The 24,733-nt window shown below is 43.7% G+C and overlaps 1 protein-coding gene across 1 annotated transcript in view; it reads left to right on the plus strand.

The window, feature by feature from the left end:
* Positions 1–24,364, plus strand: part of LOC147029218 (uncharacterized) — a 96,387-nt gene extending 72,023 nt beyond the window's left edge. Inside the window, exons 3-5 of the mRNA XM_085876436.1 lie at positions 10,502–10,934; positions 12,778–12,912; positions 13,043–24,364. Coding sequence (XP_085732562.1) covers positions 10,502–10,934; positions 12,778–12,912; positions 13,043–14,256 — 1,782 coding nt within the window. The 3' untranslated portion in view covers positions 14,257–24,364. The remainder of the gene's footprint in view (positions 1–10,501; positions 10,935–12,777; positions 12,913–13,042) is intronic.
* Positions 24,365–24,733: the final 369 nt, after the last annotated feature.

Consider the following 24,733-nt stretch of genomic DNA (forward strand, 5'->3'; position numbering starts at 1 on the left):
GATAATCGTATGATTTCTTTTCATGGGGAAGTTATATCCATCAGAATTCACCAACGTAAAGTTTTCCAATAAATAAATATGATGGTTATTGTGAGGAAACACAAGTTGGGAAAATATATAATAATTACAGGGGATGGGATGTTCCTTTCCTCATACTACAAGGGTGAAGGTATGTATCTTGGTAGAGGATACAATAAACCTAAGAGACAAAGGGGTGTCGCACATCAATTTAGAGGAGATGGGATAATTGATACTCGAATGCGTATCGCTTCAACTATTCTTCAACATAAAGACCCAATTGGTTCAACTGCTTCTGCTGTGGGAAATGTAGCAGGTGCTGGAAAGAGCATAAACGATGCCCAAAAGGAATCTCATAAATTACAAGCAATAAAAGAAATTTAAAAAGGCAAAACTCAGTTGTCCCCCAAAGAATGACAGAAAAGAATTCAAATACTTGGATCAGGGTTTCAAAGGTTTTAACATCTTTTTTTCCTCAATAAATACAAGTCTGGAAGCCATTGATAGTATCTATGATTTGGATGATACCATTGTAATCTCAAACTCCACTAAAAAAGAGGATTACTTCAAGGTAAATGCAATAACTGGAACAGACTTGAATGCAAATGGTACAAAAAGTTTTGAAATAAATAATCAACAAACCTATTTGAATCGATCAGAAAGTTTCTTGTTGTGTAAATTTAAATTCACCAAGGCTGGGAATAACACAAACGCTGCACTCGTAAATGATTTCTTCTGGAAAATGTTTGACAGTGTTCGTTTGTACATTGGAACACAAGAAGTTGAAGCGGTTGATTATGTGTCTGCTGTATCTGAAATGATGAAATTTACACGATATACATTCAGTGATAGAATGGGAAAGGGGGCTGTCGAAGGTTTTATTCCTGATATGTCAACGGGAACAACCACAGACCCTGGATATACTCAAAGGAAAGGAACGAATACTGATGATACAAAAGCATTTAATAGTTTAACTGTGGCAGTTCCTCTTAAAGGTATATTTGGATTTTGTGATCATGATAAGTTCCGTATGGTCTTAAAATTAGATTTCAACTTCAAAGGAATGATAATGAAAACAGATTACTTTTTGGTGTTGCTCGTGCTTTTGGTGATCAGAATAAATTTGCAATTGAGGAAATGAGTTCATATATGAGTGAATCTCCTCCAAATCTTAAAACAGAAGAGATGTTGAATAGAAGACTTAACTCAAAGAAACCACTCAGTGCATCATACCTCAAAACGAAGATGTCAACACGTTAAACTAAACCAAACCACTTACACGTGGAATTTGGGTGTTCTGGAAGGAAAGCCACGATATCTGTGGATCATTTTAAAAAAGCCAGATGGTGATACTGCGACTGATAAGAATAATGCATTGAGTGATAATGCTAAGGTGAAACAACTTCGCGTTTCTCCAGATGGAACATTTTATCCACGAGATAGATTGGAAATTAATTGGGAAAAAATGATTTTGCTGAAGCATACAAGTCTTACCAAAAGGTGTGTGAAAGTAATGGAAATAAAGAACCTATTTTGGATATGACAGCATTGAAAAGTTTGTATACAATCAATGCGTTTGACCTGAGCGCTCAAAAGGAAACTATAAAGTCGAATCGAGTGAATACTTCCCGATACATTGAATGAGGAGAGAGTGAAGAAGTAGATCCATATTGTTTGCTTTTGGAAGAAACAGAATTGCAGATTAATACAGATAATGGTGTTATGATTAGTCTCACATAATTTTTTTTGTTAAATAAATGAGTGGCAAAGTACCAACTGGGGTGTATGTTAATCAAATCAATCTTCATAAACTATCATCTTGTGTTCAAAATCAAAATCCTTGTATCATTAACGTAAATACAATTCAGAGAATAGGAGCAGTAAGAATTGATGTTTTCCTCACAAGAGAACAGGTTAAAATCTTGAATGATACTGGCTCACTTAAAATTAAAATGACAAAACCAATGTTGAAAAAATATTCAATAAGAGAGAGAAGTGGAGGACTTCTCCCATTTCAAATTCCTTTATTTGCTGGTTTAAGTGCAGTTGGAGCATTGACGGGTGGTATTTCAACAGCGGTGAAAACTGCCAATGAAAGGAAGGCTCAACTCCAGGCTCAAAAATAATTGGAAAGACAAAACAAAGAGTTGGAGAAACTAATTAGTGGAAGTGGTGTAATTGTAGATTTTGCTGAAAAACTTGAAGGTCTGCCTGATAAAGCGAGATTGTTAGTTGGAGATATGCTTTCTTCGATCGCACAAGCAGGTGTAAAATTAACGAAAAGAGGTAATGGATGGTTTCTTTCGAATAAATAAATGAGCATTGATGAGTGGTTTGAAGAATTTGGAAAGAAAACAACATCAAATTTACAACTTGTCAATTATTGTAAGAAATTAAAAATTCATAATGTGGTTATTTGTATGAGAGATGAGTTAACAAATGTGCCTAAACATACAAAGAATATTATTATGAACTTCGAAGATAATAATGGGAACGGTTCTCATTGGGTTTGTATTTTTAATAGTCAAGACAAATATTATTTTGATAGTTTTGGTCTTCCACCACCTGTGAAAGTCATAAAATTCTTACAGAATGGTGTTTCTCAAACATTTCAAGTCCAAGAATTAAATTCCAAGTGTTGTGGTCAATTATGTCTATATGTGTTATTTCAACTCAACAAAAATAAAAAAAATTATGACATTATTTTTAATCTAATATAAATGAGTTATGTTGGAAAACATGGTTGTATCTTTGGTGTATCCCAAGAACTGGATGTTGATTTATCAAATTATTACACAAAGGCACAGGCTGAACGACATAAATATAATGTAACCAAAAATATTAGTGTGAAAAATGCTTATAAATTAAAAAATTATCCAAGCCCGACTGACGCGAATGACTTGGTGAGATTAAGCGATTTATCACAATATATATCCTTAAATAAAACGGCCATGTATTCCAAAGATACAGAAGTGTTTATTTTATCTCCAGGTCATCCAGAATTCACAGTTCGAATTAAAATAAATTTTTATAAAGAAGGGCGTATAGTTTGTATGAGAATAGAATAATGGGGGTATGATATGAATGATTTAGGGTATAATTGGTCATTTAAAATTGACCTAGAAGACCTGGAACAATTAAATCAGTCTCGTAAGGAAGAATATTAACCACTTGGTATGGAGAATGAGTTTTGTGGAACCACGATTCGTAAACAACAAATAAAAGAATTTAATAAGGGTAAATATAATAATGGTTTTGCCCGAGTTTATATGATGAAAACAGAAAAAAGAGCATCATATATAATAAGTAAGGAAATACAAAATGATTTAACTATGGGAAGATAGGAGGTGTTTCGTGCCATAAAATTATTCTAACATATATTTCTAATGCATAAATGACAGCAAGAAGGCTTCAAGAAAATTATCATTTCTGTGTCCAAGCATACCTTCAAGAAAGGGGTATTCGGTATTTTAATAAATATGTTCAACATAAGAATGAGGTATTTTCAATTAAAGATTGGCATTATGCTGATGTTGATAAACCGACAACTTTAGATTTAATTTGAATGTTAAATAATGAAAAAATTATAAAGTTAAGAAAAGGGAAGGCTCTTTTAGAAATTCAAAATAAATTTTATTGGTTTCCTGTTCTAAAAAAAATTATTTTGGATGCAGGAATAACAAAAAATCCTGATGAATATATGTATGATATTCTATGGGGTGCAAGTGATTCAAGAATAGTAAGGGACGAGGAAGGAGTTGAAGAAGAGAGGGAAGAGGAGGAAAAGGAGAAGAGAGAGAAGGAGGAAAGAGAGAAGGAAGAAGGAGGAAAGAGAGAAGGAGAGGGAGGAGAGGGAGGAAAGAGTGAGAATGAATAAATATGGAAACCAGTGAGATTTTAAAAAGATTGGTGGTATTACAGAAAATAACTCAACCCACCGAGGAGGAAAACAAAGAATTGACAAGTCGATTTGCAATACTTTCGACAAGACTATTGACATCGACAAGATATTCATTTTAATTCAAGTTTTTCATTTTTTTCTTCAATAAATGGAGGAGAGAGTGAAGGCATTTCTCAGGATTCTATATGTTTTAAAATTAAGATTCAAATGTGCATGTTGGAAACTAAAAAGGTTTTTGCACTCTGCAGGAATTTTTCTCATAAATAAATGAGTTATTGTCTCAAATGTAAAAAGAAAACAAATACGAAAAATATTTCATATATTAAAAGTAAAAATAACAGGGTTATTCAAAAAGGTATATGTTCGGTGTGTGGTTCAAAAAAAAATCAATTTATCTCCAAACACAAACTCGGAGGAGATATACAGAAGTTTTTATCAGGAATAAATTTACAACTACTGGAATACCAGGGGAATTACATCTACCAGGGTATTCTTTCTGTGGTCCATGCACAAACTTGGATAAAAGATTAGATGAGACAGACAATCCTAAATCATGGAGTGAACCCATCAATAGAGTTGATGAACTGTGCATTAGACACGACATTGATTATGGGAATACCACAACTTTGGAAGAAAAGCATGAAGCCGATAGAGAAATGTTGTATAATTTGTCTCTGATACAAAATCCAACCTTGAGCGAAAAAGTTGATCGGTTCATCGTGAAGAAGATGATCAGTGCTAAATTGAAACTTGGACTTGGAAATTCAAAAAACTTATGGGCTCTAATGATTTCATTCAGACTGAAGAGCAATTAGCTGATGAATAACATAAACCAATATTCACAAAGTTTTGTGGAAGGAAGGTTTATTCCAAGGAAGTTGATTATATCTGGTCTGCTGATTTGATTGAACTCAATAATGATAAGGGGTGCAAGTATGCTTTAACCATTATTGATTTCAGGAGGAGATATGCATGGGTTGTCCCTTTAAAAAATAAAACAGGAAATACTCTTATGTTAGCCTGTCAACAGCTATTTCATAAAAGTAAGAGAAAACCTAAAAAATTGTGGACTGATGAGGGTGGAGAGTTTTATAACAAGATATTTATGAACTTTCTAAAAAAAACAGTATTACATTATACAATACCTTTAATGAAGGGAAGGCCGTTGTTGTTGAACGTTTTAATGGTACCTTAAAAGAGAGACTATATAAAAAAATTCACAGAACTCGGTTCACAACAATGGTCATCTTTTATTCAGGATATTGTGGATAAGTATAATGACACGATTCACACGTCAACGAATATGAATCCATCAGAAACATTTGCAAATTAAAAATATGAAAAAGAGATTAATATCAGAAAACCTAAGTTCAAAGTTGGTGATATCGTAAGAATATATAGGTTTGTTATCTCATTTTGAAAAAGGTTATGTTAAACGATGGACGAACAAACTTTTTAAAATTGTTTATGTAATAGATACGGTTCCTTGGATTTATAAGATATATGATTTAGAAGGGGAAGAGATTTTAGGTTCATTTTATTCACAGGAATTACAAAAGACAAAACTAAGCAGATAATACCCATGGGAGCAATGGGTAGGCGCTTCACTCCCTCCGACTATACACTGTTGTGGACACTCGAGGGCCAAGTCCGAGGTGTACAACAGTATATAATGTGTGTGAAGGGGGACGTTCTTCGATCTGTGAACCCCAACACAGAATCCTCAACTGAATAGTCAAGGCTTAACGTGTGTGTGTGTGTGTGTGTGTGTGTGTGTGTGTGTGTGTGTGTGTGTGTGTGTGTGTGTGTGTGTGTGTGTGTGTGTGCGCGTGCGCGTGCGCGTGCAATGGGAGCAATGGGTTGGCACTTCACTCCCTCCTACTATACACCGTTGTGGATACTCGAGGGCTAAGTCCGAGGTGTATAACAGTATATAATGTCTGTCAAGTGGGACGTTCTTAGATCTATGAACCCCAAACACAGAATCCTCAACTGAATAGTCAACGCTTAACTTTTGTTTGGTGGTGTGTGTGCGTGTGCGTGTGCGTGTGCGTGTGCGTGTGCGTGTGTGTGTGTGTGTGTGTGTGTGTGTGTGTGTGTGTGTGTGTGTGTGTGTGTCCCAACCCTCAATTCAAAATCTTAACCCCAACCCTCACATTCAAAATCTCCACTCCAACCCCCCAACCCTCGACCAACACAATGTCTTTTTCAAAATGAGATTTCCACCTATATTTATATTTTTACGTTTTTTTTCTCTTCTTCCAATTTCGTCTTTTAAGGCTTTCAGGTTTGATGATGTAGAAAGGGGGAGTTCGCCTGCACTTTCTTCCCAGAACTAACAATATATATTTTTTAGGTTTTTTTTTCTCTTCTTCCAATTCTGTCTTTTAAGGCTTTCAGGTTTGATGACGTAGAAAGGGGAGTAAGAACTTTCTTGATTGGTTTAGATCCCAAAGAGTGGTCGCATTTCAAGTCTCCAAAATAAAACCAACTTTCCAAGTCTCCAAGGTATAACCACATTCCTGTTGAGTTTCCAAGATACGTATCACATTGTGAGTTATCAAGCCAGAACCCACATTTCAAGTCTCCAAATATATAACCGTCTATCCAAGACTCAAAAGTAGAATCACAATTTCCAGAAATATTGTGGGTTTCGGTGATAGATCTCACATAGTATAACTGTGGATCGTTAAGGAACTCTCCATTTTTCCAGTTTTGATGGGTTTCAGTGATAGATCTCACATAGTATAACTGTGGATCATCAAGGAAATCTCCATTTTTCCAATTTTGATGGGTTTCAGTGATAGATCTCACATCGTATAACTGTGGATCATCAAGGAACTCTCCATTTTTCCAATTTTTATGGGTTTCAGTGATAGATCTCACATAGTATAACTGTGGATCATCATGGAAATCTCCATTTTTCCAATTTTTATGGGTTTCAGTGAAAGATCTCACATCGTATAACTGTGGATCATCAAGCAAAACTCCATTTTTCAAAATGTCTGAAATTTGTGAGTCTCCAAAGTAAAACTTGTATTCTGGCTCATCAAGGTATAACTTGTTCAGGGGGTATTGTCTTGATAACTCACAATGAGTACTATTGTTGCAAAACTCTTTTTCAGGACTTTGCTGGTCTCCAAGGAATAACTCTTTAGTTGGGTCATCAAGGACGAACTCGTTCTGTGGGTCTTGGTCGCTCATAAGGTCTTCAACCAAGCCAACAATTTCACCCCAAGTTGTAGCAAAAGCAGTATTTTCATTTCTTATTTCAGATACAATTTCCTGTGAGAGAAAATAATAATGTATTAATTAAGTGATTTAATTATTAAATGAGTATGCTTCAATCAAACTTTGAAAATAGGAAAATAAAATCTTACCTCAACAGATAAGAGGTTTGAATCCAGTTCATCAACTTGAAAGTTTAGTTCCAAACAAGTAGTCGATCTCCAAGGAACCCCAAAGTCATCCCACTCAAGGCCGAGCTCGTTCTATGGGTCTTGGTCGCTCACATGGTCTTCAAACAAGCCAACAATTTCGCCCAAAGTTGTGGCAAAATCAGTATTTTCAGATGCAATTTCCTGTGAGAGAAAATAATAATGTATTAATGAAGTTATTTAATTATTAAATGAGTCTATGCTTAAATCAAACTGAAAATAGGGAAATAAAATCTTACGTCAATGGATAAGAGGTTTGAATCCAGTTCATCAACTTGAAGGTTTCGTTCCATACAAGTAGTCAATCTCCAGGCAAACACACAGCACACCATTGCCAGCAAAAAATATGTTTAAAATGGAGCCTGGGCTTGAGGCTTTTATAGGGAAAGACTGGTGGGTGTGGTTTCCTTTGGAAATTCCTTGGGCGAGCCCAGGCCAATTTTTCAAAAGCAGAACATTCTGGAATTTTCTGGTGATTTCTTTGTGAGTCAGAGATGAACTGGAAATGATGTAAGAGTGGGTGGGGCTTAGCAAAAGTGGGCGGGGCTTACGAAACGTGGGCGTGGCTTATAAAAAATACCTCATGAAAAGTGGGTGGAGCTTGGGAAAAGTGGGCAGGGCTTAGCGAAAGGGCGTGGCTTATGAAAATATTCTGGGAGGTGGGCGGGGCTTGTGAAAAGTGGGCGTGGCTTAACAAAAAATAACCTGTGGCTCAGGAGGTGGTCAAACGAGCATTTAGAGAAGTTTATCATTTCGTAATGGCACAAAAGGGGTATCTTAAAAATATAAAGATTCAAATGTTTTGTTTTTAAATATTTTAGATGGGGATTATTGTGCAAAGAAAATTAAACTATTGAAGGAATTTGAAAATGAACAAATCTTTATTGGTTCAATGAGTGAGCAAAACAATATGCATTGGTTATTTGAAAAAGAGTGTCCCGAGGCTTAGATGTTTCAGATATTTCTTTGGAATCACCTTTAACAAATCACATTACTACTTTACTACTTGAACAAATCATTATCTTATTGCATTGGTTATTTGAAAAAAAAAAAGTGTTCCGAGGTTAAAAGGGGAGACATCAATATACCTTGGGATAAAAAGGGGGTTTACTTTTTAGGGGGAAAAAAAATGAATCGCTGAAAATCCCCCATTCATATACATGGGGAAAAGTGAGCCAGAATCAGTATATTCACCCTACTGCTGACCACTTCACAGCTGGGCTGTTGTTTCTCCTTGACATTTCCACTCCACAATAACCACACTTGCAGTTGATCGGAGAGCTCTATCAGGGCAGATGCTTGACGAACTGACTTTTTGGAATGGTGGCATCCGATGACGGTGCCACGTTGAAATCACTGAGCTCTTCAGTATGGCCCATTCTCCTGCCAATGTTTGTCGATGGAGATTGCATGGCTGTGTGCTTGATTTTATACACGCATCAGTGATGGGTGTGGCTGAAACAGCCGAATCCACCAATCAGAAGAGGTGTCCGCATTCTTTTGGCCATGCAGTGTACAACAGGTATGAACAAGGAAATTTGGCACAGGAGGTGGCAATTCAAATTTGGTCTGTCATGTCTCTGCTCGACCGATACCAGGATTCAGATTCAATAAATCCGTCAAGCTGACGACTCAATTTAACAAGAGGATTGGGGGTGGGGGAGATTGGGGATGAGAAAAGTGTGGCAGGTGCAGGGACACCACGGGGTTAAAATTAAATAAATTAAAAATTACACAAATTTTGGTGGAGGAGGAAAGAAGGGTGGGTGAGTTGGTTGAGGCAGTTTAGGAGTCAAGAACAGCCGACATCAACCACACACTGTCCTTTGACAAGACCCTTGCTCCCCCCCTCACCTCTGCCTGCCCTCACTACCACCTCAACACTGCCTGCCCTCACCACTTCCTGCACTCGCTGCACCCATCACCACTGCCTACACTCGCTACCCCCTCATAAGTTTTTCAAATGTTGAACAAACGGAGAGGGGGTTCTGAAGACAACTCTTGCGTGCTGCGTCGTGTGTGGGCCGGCCCTGTGTGGGGCAGCAGCAGATTGATCACATCAGGCCTCATGCTGTGTGAAGGGAAATTAATTCATTCATTCATTCATTGGAAGCATGCGCACAGTACGTCGCTGTGTCAGCTTTCCACCAGTACTCCAGGTGTCGCTGTCAGACCATACCCCAGGCAGATGCCTGGCTTATCCCCATCTCTTAGGGATAGGACACTGCTGGCACCCACCCGAAGGAACAGCCTCAGGTTAACCCGAGGAGACTCTGGTGGATGATACCTCAGCACCACCCCAACACAAACAACAGTGTTTTTTGCAAAGTGAAGTGTTTCTTGGTGGCTGGAGTGCAAATCCTGCGACCAACCTCCTCGGGAAGGCAACCGACTGCAGGAGGACAAGCGCAAACGCAGTCAGCACCAGATATGGATGGCTTTGGCTCACGATCTCCTCTGCCCTTTGGCAGGTTTTGTATTTTGTCCTGCTGGGTGTCAGTGAAAGGGAAATGAGGAAGAAGAAAAGTAATGAGGTTCTTCCCAACCATGGCTTTTCTGTTTGTTTTGTCCGTGGTTTGTGCAGCCTTGGTTATGGACATTGATTAAATGCTGATTCATGAAACAATAATTGGAGAGCAAGAGTGGAGGTGAGGTGGTGATGGGGCACTTTCATTTATCATTCTATCATTTTGTTTGCAGTGGTTGCTGGTTACATCATTGCTTCGAGTGTGGCTGTACCGCTGATTTAGTGTCCCCTGTAAATGAGAGAAGAAATTTGGAATTTGGGCAGTGTGCCTGTGATAGCTCACATATTCTTCAAGAAAGATGCCGTAGGGTCTTTAATATCCACCAACTAATGCTGTAAGTGGGGATGCCCTATTGAACGTTCATCTGACGGACGGCACAAACATTGATCCCTTTCCCTGTCTGTGAAACACGACGCTGACAGTTTTTAGCCGCATCGGGATTCAAACCAAGCTGGACAACTCAGGGGCAAGTGTGCCCACCTCAAGGCCATCCTGCTAGCCCACATGGGGTGAACAAACTGGCTGTAAACCACCACATTGATGGGATAGAATACACAGTAAAGAGAATAACATGTACAACCTTTCCTTTATTAACATTACCATTGTGTCCCTGGCAGGTCATCGGTGAAATGGATAACTTCTTGGAATGGCTCCAATCACAAGGTCTGAGAGCAGAAACAGCCCAAGCAGTGATCAATGTTCTTGGAATTGAGAATCGGAACGTTCTTCGAGCTTGTACAGACTCCGACTCATTGCGAACAGAGCTCCTCTCTCTCACCAAAGAGAAATTTAAATTTGCATTGTACGCTGACTTCTGCAAATTTGTGAAATCTTTTTTGAAGCCGCAGATTGTCCAGCTTGCAGGATCTTCTCTGTTGGGAAGTGTGTTCGTCAACTTAGAGAATGTTATTCGAGAACTTTCCAGTTTCTGCCAAAAGTTTGTTGGATTCCAAAATGTGCAGCTGGAAAATGTTCCTGATTTCCAGGGAATCGGTTTCAGTGATGTCTGCTCCCTCCACTGTCAGGATGAAGGATTAACACCCAAGTCTGGTACGTCACTATTTTATACAGATGAGTATGTCAAGAAATACCTTGTTATTCAACCATGAATGTGTTTTTTCTTGCAACTTATGGAATCTCTTTTGGAACAATTTTGTGTTGCTGAAGACATTTGGATTCTTGATATACCAAGTCAATGTTTTTTCCTTGAAATGATATGACATTCCAAAGTGTTCCATGTTTGACAGCACATTTAAGTTATCCACATGAAGGACGTAGTTTGTTTACCGCTCGTATAGGCATGGACGGTGTGAGGGTAATCGGATGAGAGAAATGATTCTGTTGCACTGATGATGTCTGGGCTGTAAGCTGCATCTTGGATTGAGAGATCTGTCGGGATGGAGCGGAGGCCTCAGATGTTTCAGGCTCACACAGTGAGGGACAGGGAGAAGGTGTTGAGAGGGTGGGAGGCGTGGAAGGTGAGGGACTGGGGAGGGGGGCGGCGTCTGCTGAGAAGGTTTGGGGAGGAAGGGGCGGGATTGGTGGGAGGGGATGAGATGAGGGGTAACCTGAGTGGGGAGATGAGAGGGTGTGAGTTGGGGGGGTGGAGGGAAGCTTCCAGAGGATGGGGTGAGGGGGATGAATAAATAAAGTACTGTGCAAGGTTGGAGTTGGTGGGTGTGAGGGGAAGCATTGAGAGGGTCGGGTGAAAAGGGATGCAGAAAGAGGGGACATGAAGTGGAGGGATGCTGATTCCAAATTTCCAAATTGGACAATGAAGATATTCTGCAGAGGAAGAGGAATAGATGATGGTGAAGGTGGGGACCTCGTCATGGAAAAATAAGGAAAGTGAAGCATTTTTAAATGCTTTTAAAAGAGCAAGCATTTCTCATCAATGAAGAGTTTGAAGTGTCTGGTGAGTCGAAGGAAGTCACTGAAAAGACACACACACACACACACACACACACACACACACACACACACACACACACACACACACACACACACACACACACACACACACACACACACACACACACACACGTGCGCAAAACGCCTCTTTAGCATCCATACATCATTTCACAAGGGTTGTGTTTATGATCGGATATGACAGCAACACATGGACGAAGATGCAACAGAAAAACACAAAGAGTCCGGTTTGGAAAAATTCGCTATAATTTGGAAGATACAGCACCTGGGAGTTAGAAGTTCGATCAACAAGTGTAAAAAATAAAAATAAAAAAAAATCCCTAAACCCGGAAGTCAACGTGAGATTTCGCAAAATTATTTTACAGCTAAACTACATCAATTTATGGTTTCACTGTGTCAAGAATGAGGAAACACCGAACTTCTGAAATGGTTGCTCCACACTCCCGCTCATATATATATATATATATATATATATATATATATATATATATATATATATATATATATATATATATATATATATATATATATATATATATATATTTATATTTATATATATATATATATATATTTATATTTATATTTATATTTATATATATATATATATATATATATATATTTATATATATATATATATATATATATATATTTATATTTATATATATATATATATATATATATATATATATATATATATATATATATTTATATATTTATATATTTATATATATATATATTTATATATATATATATATATATTTATATATATATTTATATATATATATATATATATATATATATGTATGTATGTTTGTCATTGTAAACACCTCCTTTCCTCTCCTGTAATTGTGGCAGCATTATGGAGCCTTGTTCTAACAGCGGAAGTGACGTCTATTGCATCCCACCTATTGACCGGATTTATATTTGGCAGTGTTTTAAACTTCATGTCTTTCATTGTATTCAGGTGATGTCTCTCCTGTAAATGTGAAATCCAGACGACACTACGGTTTATCTTTCTCAGAAACTTCAAGATATTCTTCTGTCAAGGAAGATTCAGATGTTCATTTGACAAATGGCAGTCCTGTCTGTTCTGCAATGGGTGAGCAGAAACCTCCAAAATGAACATTCAGTATTTTTAATTCAGGGTTTATTAAATTTTTGAAATTATGAAATATTTTTCATGTAGAGTTTGACAAAAAAAACGTAAAATAACTTGTTTGTTTTTGTAGAACAATCAAGAAGTCCATTTGGGCAGATAAGATCCATGAGCGGTGTCACAGTGAAGAAGATGTCCACTTTGAAGAAACAATCCCAAGAACAAGACTCACGACCTTCAAAATACAAGTGTACGTCTGGTGAAAACAGCACAAAGATCAATATTAAATTAAACAAACCCAAAAAGGTTATCGAAAGGCAAATGCATTATAAGTGTAAAAGAAGCAGTGAAGATTTTACTTCACCGAAAAATGTCAAAATACACATGAGGACCCACAAAGGAGAACGTCCACACAAATGCTCTGTCTGTGATCAAGGTTTCTCTCGAAAAGGCAGACTGAATGAGCATATGATGATCCACACAGGAGAGCATGCTTACAAATGCTCCATATGTGATAAAGGCTTCTCTCAAAAATGCACTTTGAATGTGCATATGATGATCCACACAGGAGAGCGACCTTACAAATGTTCCACATGTGACAAAGGTTTCTCTCGAAAATTCACTTTGAATCAGCATCTGAGGATCCATACAGGAGAGCGTCCTCACAATTGTTCCAAATGTGATAAAGGTTTCTTTCAAAAAGGCACTTTGAATCGGCATTTGAGGATCCATGCAGGAGAGCAACCTTACAAATGTTCCATATGTGATAAAGGTTACTCGGACAAAGGCAGTTTGAAGAGGCACATGAACAGCCATACAGGAGAGCGTGCTCACAAATGTTCCACATGTGAGAAAGGTTTCTCTCAGAAAGGCCATTTAAATATGCACATGATGATTCACACAGGAGAGCGTCCCTACAAATGTTCCAAATGTGAAAAAGGTTTCTCTCATAAAGGCCATTTAAATTTGCATATGATGATCCACACAGGAGAGCGTCCCTACAAATGCTCCACATGTGGTAAAGGTTTCTTTCAAAAAGGCCATTTAAATTTGCATATGATGATCCACACAGGAGAGCGTGCTTACAAATGTTCCACATGTGATAAAGGTTTCTCTCAAAAAGGCACTTTGAATATGCATCTGAGGATCCACACAGGAGAGCGACCTTACAAATGTTCCACATGTGATGAAGGTTTCTCCCGAAAAGACCATTTGAATGTGCTTATGAGGATCCATACAAGAGAGCGTCCTTACAAATGTTCCAAATGTGATAAAGGTTTCTCTCGAGAAAGCGAATTGAATCACCACATGAGGTTTCACGCAGGAGAGCATGCAATAAATCCATAAAAAAGACCAGATAACACAGCAACTCGACAACAAAGCATCCCACAAACACCTCGGAATACAAGAAGACCCCCAGGTACAACACAAAAAATGCGTAAAATGATCAGCGAAGAGGACTTACTCAGAACAAGACTAATTTTAAAGTCATCCCTCTCTCCAATGAAAAATCACCTTCACTCTTTCATTACTCTTTTTTTTTTCTCTCCTTTGGAATAAACTCCCACACTCTCTTCAATCCCACTCTTTCCTCGAGGTCTTCAAAACAGCTGTTCACCAACACCTCTTATCTTCACTGATCCAAAACCATGATCATTTCTATCCCATTAATCCACCCCAAACCCACCTCCTTCAAATTCCCTGCTTTCCTTCGCGAAAGAATCCTGTCATGTGAGGACCTGAAAGTCCCTGAGGTGTCCACCTTGTTTACCTCGTGTTCCTCGCTCCATTCCTCTCGCTTCCGCAGATCTCCTCATGTGTCTGTTCCCCACTGTTTTGTCCTTCCCTCTCTCGCCCCTCTTGTCTCTTGCCCCCCTTGTTGTGTGTTGTATGTTCTCTCTCATATGAGCCTCGACAATGTATACAAAAAATAAAAGAAAACATTCCACATCAGTTGTCGTTCCGATGATGAAAATTTCTTCTTAATTCGACAAGCAGTTGCGGAGAAAAACATTAAAGTTCTGTGCGGACAAACAAACAAACAAACGGACCCCAAAACAATTACCTCTCCTTTTGTGAGGGGAACAAGAATAGTACTCGGTAAAGCAGATACATCACCTCCGCCAGGCTGAATCGTCACCTCTTCCACCGAAGGTGAAGGAGGTTATGTTTTCTCCCCTCTCTGCCTATTTGTTTGTTTGTCTTTGTTACTTGCAAAATCGAAGATTTTTCAAGTATATTGGTCAGTCGATTTTGTTATTCTGTCAGACTGTCTGAGTATCACGTACAGATCACAATTTCAAATGGATCTTCACAAAAGTTCATCACATGGAAGAGTTTGTCATAAGGAAGAAGCCTGTTGTTTTTGAAGTCAAAAGGTCAACATAGGCCAAAGGTCAACATCTCAGGTGAGACTTCCAAAATCCTCAATTTTCATCTGATTGACTGGGAATTTGAAGAGGAGATGCAAATTTGGTCATTCAATTCAACCACCAATTATTTTTGAGGTCATATTTGTTTGATTGATTTTTCAAGTATTGTGATCTACACGACGTCGTCTTCTTGATTGTTTGATATCTCAAAAAGTTGTGGACGGACACGGATGAAATTTGGTGGGCCGGTTGTGTGTGTGACATAGACAAAGTGATTAGATTTTGGTGAAGATCCAGATCCAGATCGGCCAACAGCCAGCCAGTTTAACAAATCCTGCAATTCACAGAGATATGGTCCACAGATAACCTTTTTCAAATGTTTGTGAAAACTGCATTGAACGTCAATCTAGTTCGGGATGACATCCCCAAGGAATAACTGCCTTAGGTCGTGTATGTTAACAAGTGAGCAACGCAGCATACCCAACATACCCATTCACGCACATAACTTACACACCACTGCACTTGCATTCTTACGTATTGTAGCGAATTCGCGCCCGCCGGTGTGTGATCGGCCGCGTGACTCGAATCGCGGCACGTCGCCCACTGGACGGACAATTCTGTCGTGATCCTCTCGGACTAACACCAGGAGCTTCTCACGGGTGTGCCTTTCGGCCTCACCACGATCGTGCCAATCGGCCACCCGCGTGGGATAGGGTTGTTCGCCAAACTCGACCTACCTAAGTACCCACGCGGATGGTAAACCGGGCGATCGCACCTCGCCGCAGGTCGACTCCGGACACAGGCCGCTTAAGCGGTCCTTTCCGTACTATCGGCATAACCGAGCGGTGTTATCGTCGGCCTCGACTGTTCCGATTCCTTATCGGGCGTATTAAGCACACGAAGAACCCGTTACGTGAAGCAAGATGGAGATTCAACAAAAGGAAGGATGCAGCGAAACGGGGAACAAGTTCACACAAGCACTTTATTCACACGACACACGGAGAGCACACATATACAGCCAAACAGGATCAGAATGCACATAAGGCAAATGCAAGAAGAAAAACAATAAAGCAGCGATGACCCAGAGCTACAACCGACTAAGACCGACACACGGCAACACTTAACAGTTTTACTTCACAAGACACGGCGCCACAAGTTCCATACAATAAAACCCCGAAAAGAAATGGTGACTTCCCTTTTGGGCTGTCGAGTCCCTCTCCTACGTCCGTCAATGTGGTCCCGCCTGGCCGCGACTCCATACCCTGGCGTGGTAGGCGAGTCCTCTCCTGCGTGCCTCGCGCCTGCACGTGTTGGCTACTCGACGCCACGGAACGAGTGTTCGGCGCTATCCCAGTGCGGATAGAGGGGGGGGGGGGGAAACGTGGATGCCCGAAGTCGGGAGAGGGGAATGGCGGACGCTCTTTCCTGCCAGCGGGGTCTTGCAACTGCCCCACAAAAGACCAGGCCAGCAGCCACCAAGACGAGCGAGCCAGAAGACGAGAGCGAGAGCAACCACGAAGCAAGAATATCCACCGAGCAAGAGCATCCCCAAAACTGCTCCGCCCGTCCCCGACTTTTATATCCCGGAGCTCCGCCCTGTTGTTCCGCCCCATTCTTTTCTCCACCCCCTTTCGAGGCGCTTCGAGAAATGTCTCGAAGAGGGGCGTTCCTCTTCCCTGGCCGCGTCACACCGCGCATCCACCAATCAGGTGCCAGCTGCCCTCCCCTCGCTTCTCTTCCCTCACACCAAGCGCGGAGAAGAATGGCGCGAAAAGCCCACCGAGCGTCCTCGTTGGTTTTTATTTGAAATAAAAGATAGAGAAAGAAAAACGACTGACTCAAAGCGTCACAGCCCGAATGAATCACATTTATTCCCACTAAACAACGGGTTTGGGGCTAACTACACATGTACTGAAGAGATATATCACCTACGGGACCTGAATGGTGGTTTGCGAATTTCCACAGCCATAACACTACCCCCTCCCCTTTTTACAGACTCGTCCCGAGTCGTCAAATTCTCGTGTGCCATCATGTGTAGTTCTCCCCTAGTACGTTTTACCTACGGATCCCTGAGTGCGACATTCATGGTATTCGTGTCCCCAAAATAAATAACCTGAGGGCTGAGTAACTAACTAAACAAACCCACCAACACGGACGACTTAAATAAAATTGCCGGCGCGAGACAGACATGCCGGGGGCGCACTCATATGTACAGTGCATCTTTACCTGAAAATTTACACGAACCATGGCCCAGGATCAAAGGACTCTGCAAAGAGAAAAGCAGTTTGCAGGGAGCCAGGCTGCTCGCATGCAGTCTCTGGCTCATGCAATGCAGGTGACAGGGAACATGGCTGGCTGCTCACACGCAGTCCAAGGCCTTCCCTTTTGAACTGAACGCAGTGAACCACAACGATGCATGGGCTGCACAAACGCAGTCTCCGTGCCAGCTCAAGTGGCACACGAAACGAATACAAGGGATGGATGGATAGATGGATGAATGGTCGCATGCAAACACGGTGCACGGGCCGCCACTGCAGGCCCGTGTTGTCGCTGCCAACAGGGCAGTTCTCGCAGCTTGCAAACTGTTGCCTTGATCCTGGCGCACATGGAAATGAACAGGGGGGGGGGGGGGGGGCAAAGCAAAATTGAACGGGGCTGGTGAACATGTGCAGTGGGCATAGCATGGCAAAGGCAGCAGGCAAACAGACTGCAGAACCAGGCCGCTGCAGGCAAACACAGCCGGCAGACGAACTGGCCGGCACAGGCCTTGAAGCACCGCAGCTGCAGACGATCCGGCCGGCACAGGACTTGCAGCAAAACAACAGCTGCCGATGAAGTGGGCCGGCCTTTGCCTTGCAGTGGAGGCAGTGCGGTGGTGCTGGCCACTCGGAAGGCGGGCTCGGACATACACGACGGTCTCCCTCCCAACCTATCGCCTTTGCCTGTCACTGTCCATACCCACTCCCTTAATTTGTAAAACCCAATTTAGCCCCAACTTAATTAATTTTTTTCTTTCTTTTTATTTCCATACCTCCCACTATAATTCGTCCCCTAACCCCCTTTATCGTCCTTGTTCGGCTAACCTATCATCCCCTAGCCTACTCCCAACCCCTACGTTCCCTTCCCGGAGGAGAATGAGGGAGAGCTAGCGTCCTGTGTCGAGGCCCAACGAAGGCTCAGGATGGCCTCCCCAGACTTCAGTGATCTATAGCACAAAGTGGGTCCAGCGGCCCACAACGAGAGCGAGGGGATGGATGGTGCGGAGGGGTACACTTCCTAATCTACCCTAACCATTAACCTTTAAACTACCCCGGGGCTTTCAACAAGCGCCTCACGCTTAAACTATTGGTTCTATCAACCCAGATTCCCGTCGCCTGTGTTGGTGTCCTTACAATTTTGGGCCTCGCCCCCCCCCCCATTTTCTTTCCGTGCCCTCACACGGTCTCATGGCTGGGACGCGTGACTCCCTTGGCAGGCACTACCCTCTGCCGATTCTCCGACGATGGCACCCCCGGGCACTACACTGCCTCCGAGCCTACCAGCTCCCTAAACACCGGGGAGTGCCCCCCATGGCACCTCCCCTGAAACACACACGTGGCAGGCTGGCTTCCTGGGCCCCTTTCTGAGGGTCACCCGTGCCCACAACACTGCCCACGCGGCTAATGGCGCCCCAGGCCCCCGCACCATGCGGGCGCACCCGTGCCCACAAACGCTATCCCGGCCCCCCATGGGCCTTTGGCCGACTCTGACCGACTGGCCTGGTGCCTGGGGTACCCACTCAGCGATACTCACCTTTTGCAGCCACGCTCCCAGCCCATCAACAGGGCTCCTGCACCCCTCCAAACGGATTTTGAGCCGACTTTCCCACCAACAACAAAACGACCTCCATTTTGTCAATTTAACTAACCCAGCTAACTCACTCTACACTGACCCCGGGGTCCCTGGGTGGGAGTCACTCCTCCCCCCAATCACTCATCGCACCATGCATTCCCCATTCGCTCCATTCACACAGACCCGCTGGCCTCACTCACTCACCAAGCACATGTACTCACCTCACAACTCTTCAACACACACACCGCTGAACTCTGCCATCCTTCTAACTACCTCCCCTAGCTAACTCGTGCTCCCACGTCATCCCTTAAACTACAGCACGTTCCATTTAACACTACGTAGCTAAGCTACGTCCCCTCTACACATTCACTGTCTGTCACTGTCTCCAAAATGTCATTTCCCATTTCCCTACCTAAATCTCATCTAACATCCCTCTACCTAATCAATTCCACGGACTCCATGAGGACTTAACCCTTCCCCCAAGCTAGTTCCATCCTGTGTCCTGGCCAAGGGGATCATCCACCCCTTGCCCAGGAATCCTGTTCACCCGAAAGCGAGGCTTGCTGTTTTTTTTTTTTTATATTGCGCAGCACCAGCGCGACAACTCACAGCTCGCGCACTTTGCACCTGCCCGTGACGTCATGCAGCTGCACGTGTACCTCGTCCCTCCTTGGACGGTACCATCCGGCAGGGATTCAACCCCTCCTGCCGGATTCCAACCCCACGTGCAGCCATGACGTCACCGTGCGCACCACAAAAAGCAAACCTCGCACTCCGAGGGGCTCCCACGCGAACACATGTGCTTTGCCCGTTGGAGCCTAACACACGCTTGCGTGGAGAACCCGTCCGGTCCAAATCCGTAATCCTGCCTACAATTTGTCCGTCCGCAGGATCGGCAAATCCACCGCTGGCGTTTCCGGACCGGGCTTCACTCCCGCAAGCGAGCACGTGGCGGCCTCATGCGTTGCACAGCTCGGACCTCGCGCTCGCTGCTTTGTAAACCCCGCACGGTTCCCGTTGAAACTACGGTCGCTACTCGGCTTTTGTCCCTCTGTTGCCGTTGTCGTCGCCATTCCACCCACGCACACCTGCGTGTTACGATGCACAGACTCCACTCCATTAAACTCACATTCACACCGGGAGACGCGGCTGCATGCTCACGCATGCTGACCGTCATCTCCCTTACATACCGCTCTCTTACACACACTGTCCCTCTCACACGGACCCTTTCACTCACACATGCGTTGACACTCACACGCGGTGCCTCATCCACACACGGCATGCTTGGAAGCACGCACCTCGGCACACTTGCCACCACACCACTCACACACGGGGTCGCTTCCACACACGGGGGCGCACTCACACCCCGCGCCACACACACCGGGACAACCACACTGGGGATTAGTGTCACCTCGAGGGTTCCCGGGGCCTCTATATCCCCCAAGCTCTCCGTGCACCCGTCCACAGCACTCCTCCCCTCGACCTCGCAAAGCTTGAATGGTCCCACCTGGTCGAGATCCGCTTCAAGGGAGCATAGCATCTCCCTCCGTTCCCGAAGGAGGCTATCCGGCTGCTTGCACCGGGTCACGACAGATTCCCTGAGCTCCCCCTCATCGTCCTCCACCAACTCTGTGTGTGTGTGTGTGTGTGTGTGTGTGTGTGCGCTCGTCTTTCACACCGTCTTTATCGTGTAGTCTCTCCTCTACTTTTTCTATCTCCCTTGTCTCTGTTATTCCTTCCAACCCCCGCGTCTTCGTCACCTCTACCTCCTTCAATTTCTCCGTTATTTCCTTCAATTCCCACGTCTCCGTCACGTCTACCTCCTTCAATTTCTCCGTTGTTTCCTTTAATTCCCGCGTCTCTGTCACCTCCACCTCCTTCAATTTCTCCATTTTTCTTTCAACTCTTGCGTTGTCCCCTCGTGTCCGAGTTTTTTAGTTTCCCCGATAATTGTCGTGGCGGCAACGCTCGTCATCAACTGTGCGAGTTCATACACTTCTCGTCCAATCATTATTATTTTCTCCGTCAATTCTTCCTCACCCGTTATCGTGGTCCGAACCGCCGCCACACTCCCCCTCGACTCAGAATTTCCTTCAGGGGGCATCCTGGTCCCGTTTGCAAACTCTCGGAGCATTTTTATATCCTCCGCCATTGTTCCCAGATCCCAATCCTTTCGCTTCATCGCAAGGTCTATGACGGCCATTAGTTGCTGCATTGTCACATGCCCTGGCCGCATCCACTGACCACGTTCAGTGGTGCAATTGTAATAATAAAAATAACCCGATGCATGGCATAGCCACTTTTCCCATCCCTGGGGTAAAGATGTGTCTTCCTCACGGGTGTCCTGGACCATGGCTTCTACATTTTTACACATATCCATCTCCACCCCCGGCTCCCGCTCGCCTTGAGACTCCATCTTATTTCTCGTAAGGGGTTAATTTAGCTCGCTTGTAATTTGGAGGGAATCGGGGGTCACTCCTCTCACCCCTGGACCGATTCCCGTGAATTTAGCTGGAAACAGGAGAGTTTGTTATCCCACTCCTGACACCAGTGTAGCGAATTCGTGCCCGCCGGAGTGTGATCGGCTGCGTGACTCGAATCGCGGCACGTCGCCCAGCAGACGGACACTTCTGTCGTGACCCTCTCGGACTAACGCCGGGAGCTAGTCACGGGTGGGCCTTTCGGCCTCACCACGATCGTGCCAATCGGCCACCCGCGTGGGATAGGGTTGTTCGCCAAACTCGACCTACCTAAGTACCCACGCGGAGGGTAGACCGGGCGATCGCACCTCGCCGCAGGTCGACTCCGGACACGGGCCGCTTAAGCGGTCTGTTCCGTACTATCGGGATAACCGAGCAGTGTTATCGTCGGCCTCGACGGTTCTGATTACTTATCGGGCGTATTACGCCCACGACGAACCTGTTACGTGAAGCAAGATGGAGATTCAACAAAGGGAAGGACGCAGCGAAACGGGGAACAAGTTCACACAAGCACTTTGTTCACACGACACACGGAGAGCACACATATACAGCCAAACAGGATCAGAATGCACATAAAGCAAATGCAAGAAGAAAAACAATAAAGCAGCGATGACGCAGAGCTACAACCGACTAAGACCGACTCACGGCAACACTTAACAGTTTTACTTCACAAGACACGGCACCACAAGTTCCATACAAAAAAACCCCGAAAAGAAATGGTGACTTCCCTTTTGGGCCGTCGAGTCCCTCTCCTACGTCCGTCGATGTGGTCCCGCCTGGCTGCGACTCCGTGCCCTGGCGTGGTTGGCGATTCCTCTCCTGCGTCCCTCGCACCTGCAAGTGTTGGCCACTCGACGCCACGGAACGAGTGTTCGGCGCTATCCCAGCGTGGATAGAGGGGGGGGGGGACGTGGATGCCCGAAGTCGGGAGAGGGGAATGACGGACGCTCTTTCCTGCCAGCGGGGTCTTGCAACTGCCCCACAAAAGACCAGGCCAGCAGCCACCAAGACGAGCGAGCCAGAAGACGAGAGCGAGAGCAACCACGAAGCAAGAATATCCACCGAGCAAGAGCATCCCCAAAACTGCTTCGCCCGTCCCCGACTTTTATATCCCGGAGCTCCGCCCTGTTGCTCCGCCCCGTTCTTTTCTCCACCCCCCTTCGAGGTGCTTCGAGAAAGGTGTCGAAGAGGGGCGTTCCTCCTCCCTGGCCGTGTCACACCACGCATCCACCAATGGGGCGCCAGCTGCCCTCCCCTCGCTTCTCTTCCCTCACACCAAGCGCGGAGAAGAATGGCACGAAAAGCCCACCGAGCTTCCTCGTTGGTTTTTTATTTGAAATAAAAGATAGAGAAAGCAAAACGACTGACTCAAAGCGTCGCAGCCCGAATGAATCACATTTATTCCCTCGAAACAACGGGTTTGGGGCTAACTACACATGTACTTAAGAGATATCTCGCCGACGGGACCTGAATGGTGGTTTGCGAATTTCCACAGCCGTAACAGTATCATCGGCGGAGATTCAACTCATAAATGCACTTTTGCGATCCACTTGAAGTGCATATTTTGCCAAAGGCACAGAAAGAGAGTGCGTTTTTCATTTAATTGTTCATTGTTCTTTTATATTCTCCAGCCACAGGAAATAAATACGGTATAAACAGAGGAAAATGCTTACTCCCCTTTGTGGCTTCCCCAGAATTTGCCGAGTCTTCATGGCTTTCCGAAAGGTTCACCCTTGTTGATAAAATTATTTCTCCACCAACATCCAGAGGCGTCTGCTTTGAAATATAAAAGGATAAGTGCAACACAGTTCTTAAAACAAGGGAATTATTGCCTTGCTGACAATACACCATTGTGAAGGTGATATTGTGTTCAGCCTCATGCAGGCTCTCTGTAACACCACCATGGCAACAAGGATGATTCAGACCCGTCATATTGGCTTTCATAATAATAATTATTATGCGATGAGCCACTTTATAACTGTGAGCAGATACGACCGGGTTCCAAGTTGCCCCGCTTTGATACAACCCACTTTGTCTTCAGGGTATGTTCAGTCTTCCACCAACGTATAAAAGAAAAATCTCTGATCTGGCCCGCCCTTTTCTCTGGCCCACCTGCCCTTCTCTTCTCTTCTCTTGTGATCTGACTCACTCTTTGGTCTTGGAGATGAGCGGTGGAACGGATCATAAGAGAGTCCACGACCGAGTGGAAGAGCCCGACACCAGACAGAGTCCAATTTGACAGCATAAACATTTGCATGAACAGATTTCTTTCCGCTCTTGGTGGTCTATCCTCTAACACATTCTTTTCTCTTTCCAAAACCCCCTGACCTACATCGTTGCATATTCCTCTTTGCCTTACACCTCATCTGCCAATCATCATACATCCTCTGACTTCACACAGTTGACACCTTAGTTTTCCTCCCTCTTCCCCCTCCTCATTGACTGGGAAGCGTGGGGCGTCGGCCACGCCAGCAACAAAAAGAGATAGTCAACACCTCAAGCTTTTCCTCATCTCTCTTTGCTTTCTTATTTCCTTGAGTAGGTGTTTGATGACGGCTGTTAGGTTAGCATAATTATGGTTGGAGAAGTTTTTATAGGTTTAGCTCTGCCCGATGTCTTCTCTTTCGTTTATAATTGCATTTATTTTAGCGCACCTCATCAATCCTTGCTTTCTGCTGCTGTACATAATGCTTTTGTATTAAAAGGTTTTATTATTCCACATGCTGTTCCTCACCCTTGCTTTGCAAATAAATTGCTTATATTGTTATTGTACCCATTTCATCCTGTCTTTTTATCCACTGGTCCAGTATGGTCCTGACATCATCAGCTGGGTAGCTTCACCCCACAAAATTTGCTCTTCTGAGCTGGTACGTACTCGCAGCTCCACTCGGTTCCACCTGATTCGTTGAGTAAACCGGAGTACGCATCCCAGACATGACACCCTCCCCTCCCCCACCCTTGGTGTGGCCGTCCACATGTGAGGTACCATGCAAAGTTGTGTAACACTGCGGATTGGCAGTACCAATCGGCACTCATGGTTGCTCAGCATCCCGCTCGAGTGCCGAGTTATCTGTGTTCGGTGGCCTCGGGACCTGGTGTTTCGGAGGAACTCGAGTGCTTCCCCTCATGGTGAAACTCAAA

Source organism: Eptatretus burgeri, chromosome 4 (genome assembly GCF_056783735.1).
Source record: "Eptatretus burgeri isolate ZD-2024b chromosome 4, Ebu_testis_v1, whole genome shotgun sequence".
Taxonomy (NCBI): domain Eukaryota; kingdom Metazoa; phylum Chordata; class Myxini; order Myxiniformes; family Myxinidae; genus Eptatretus; species Eptatretus burgeri.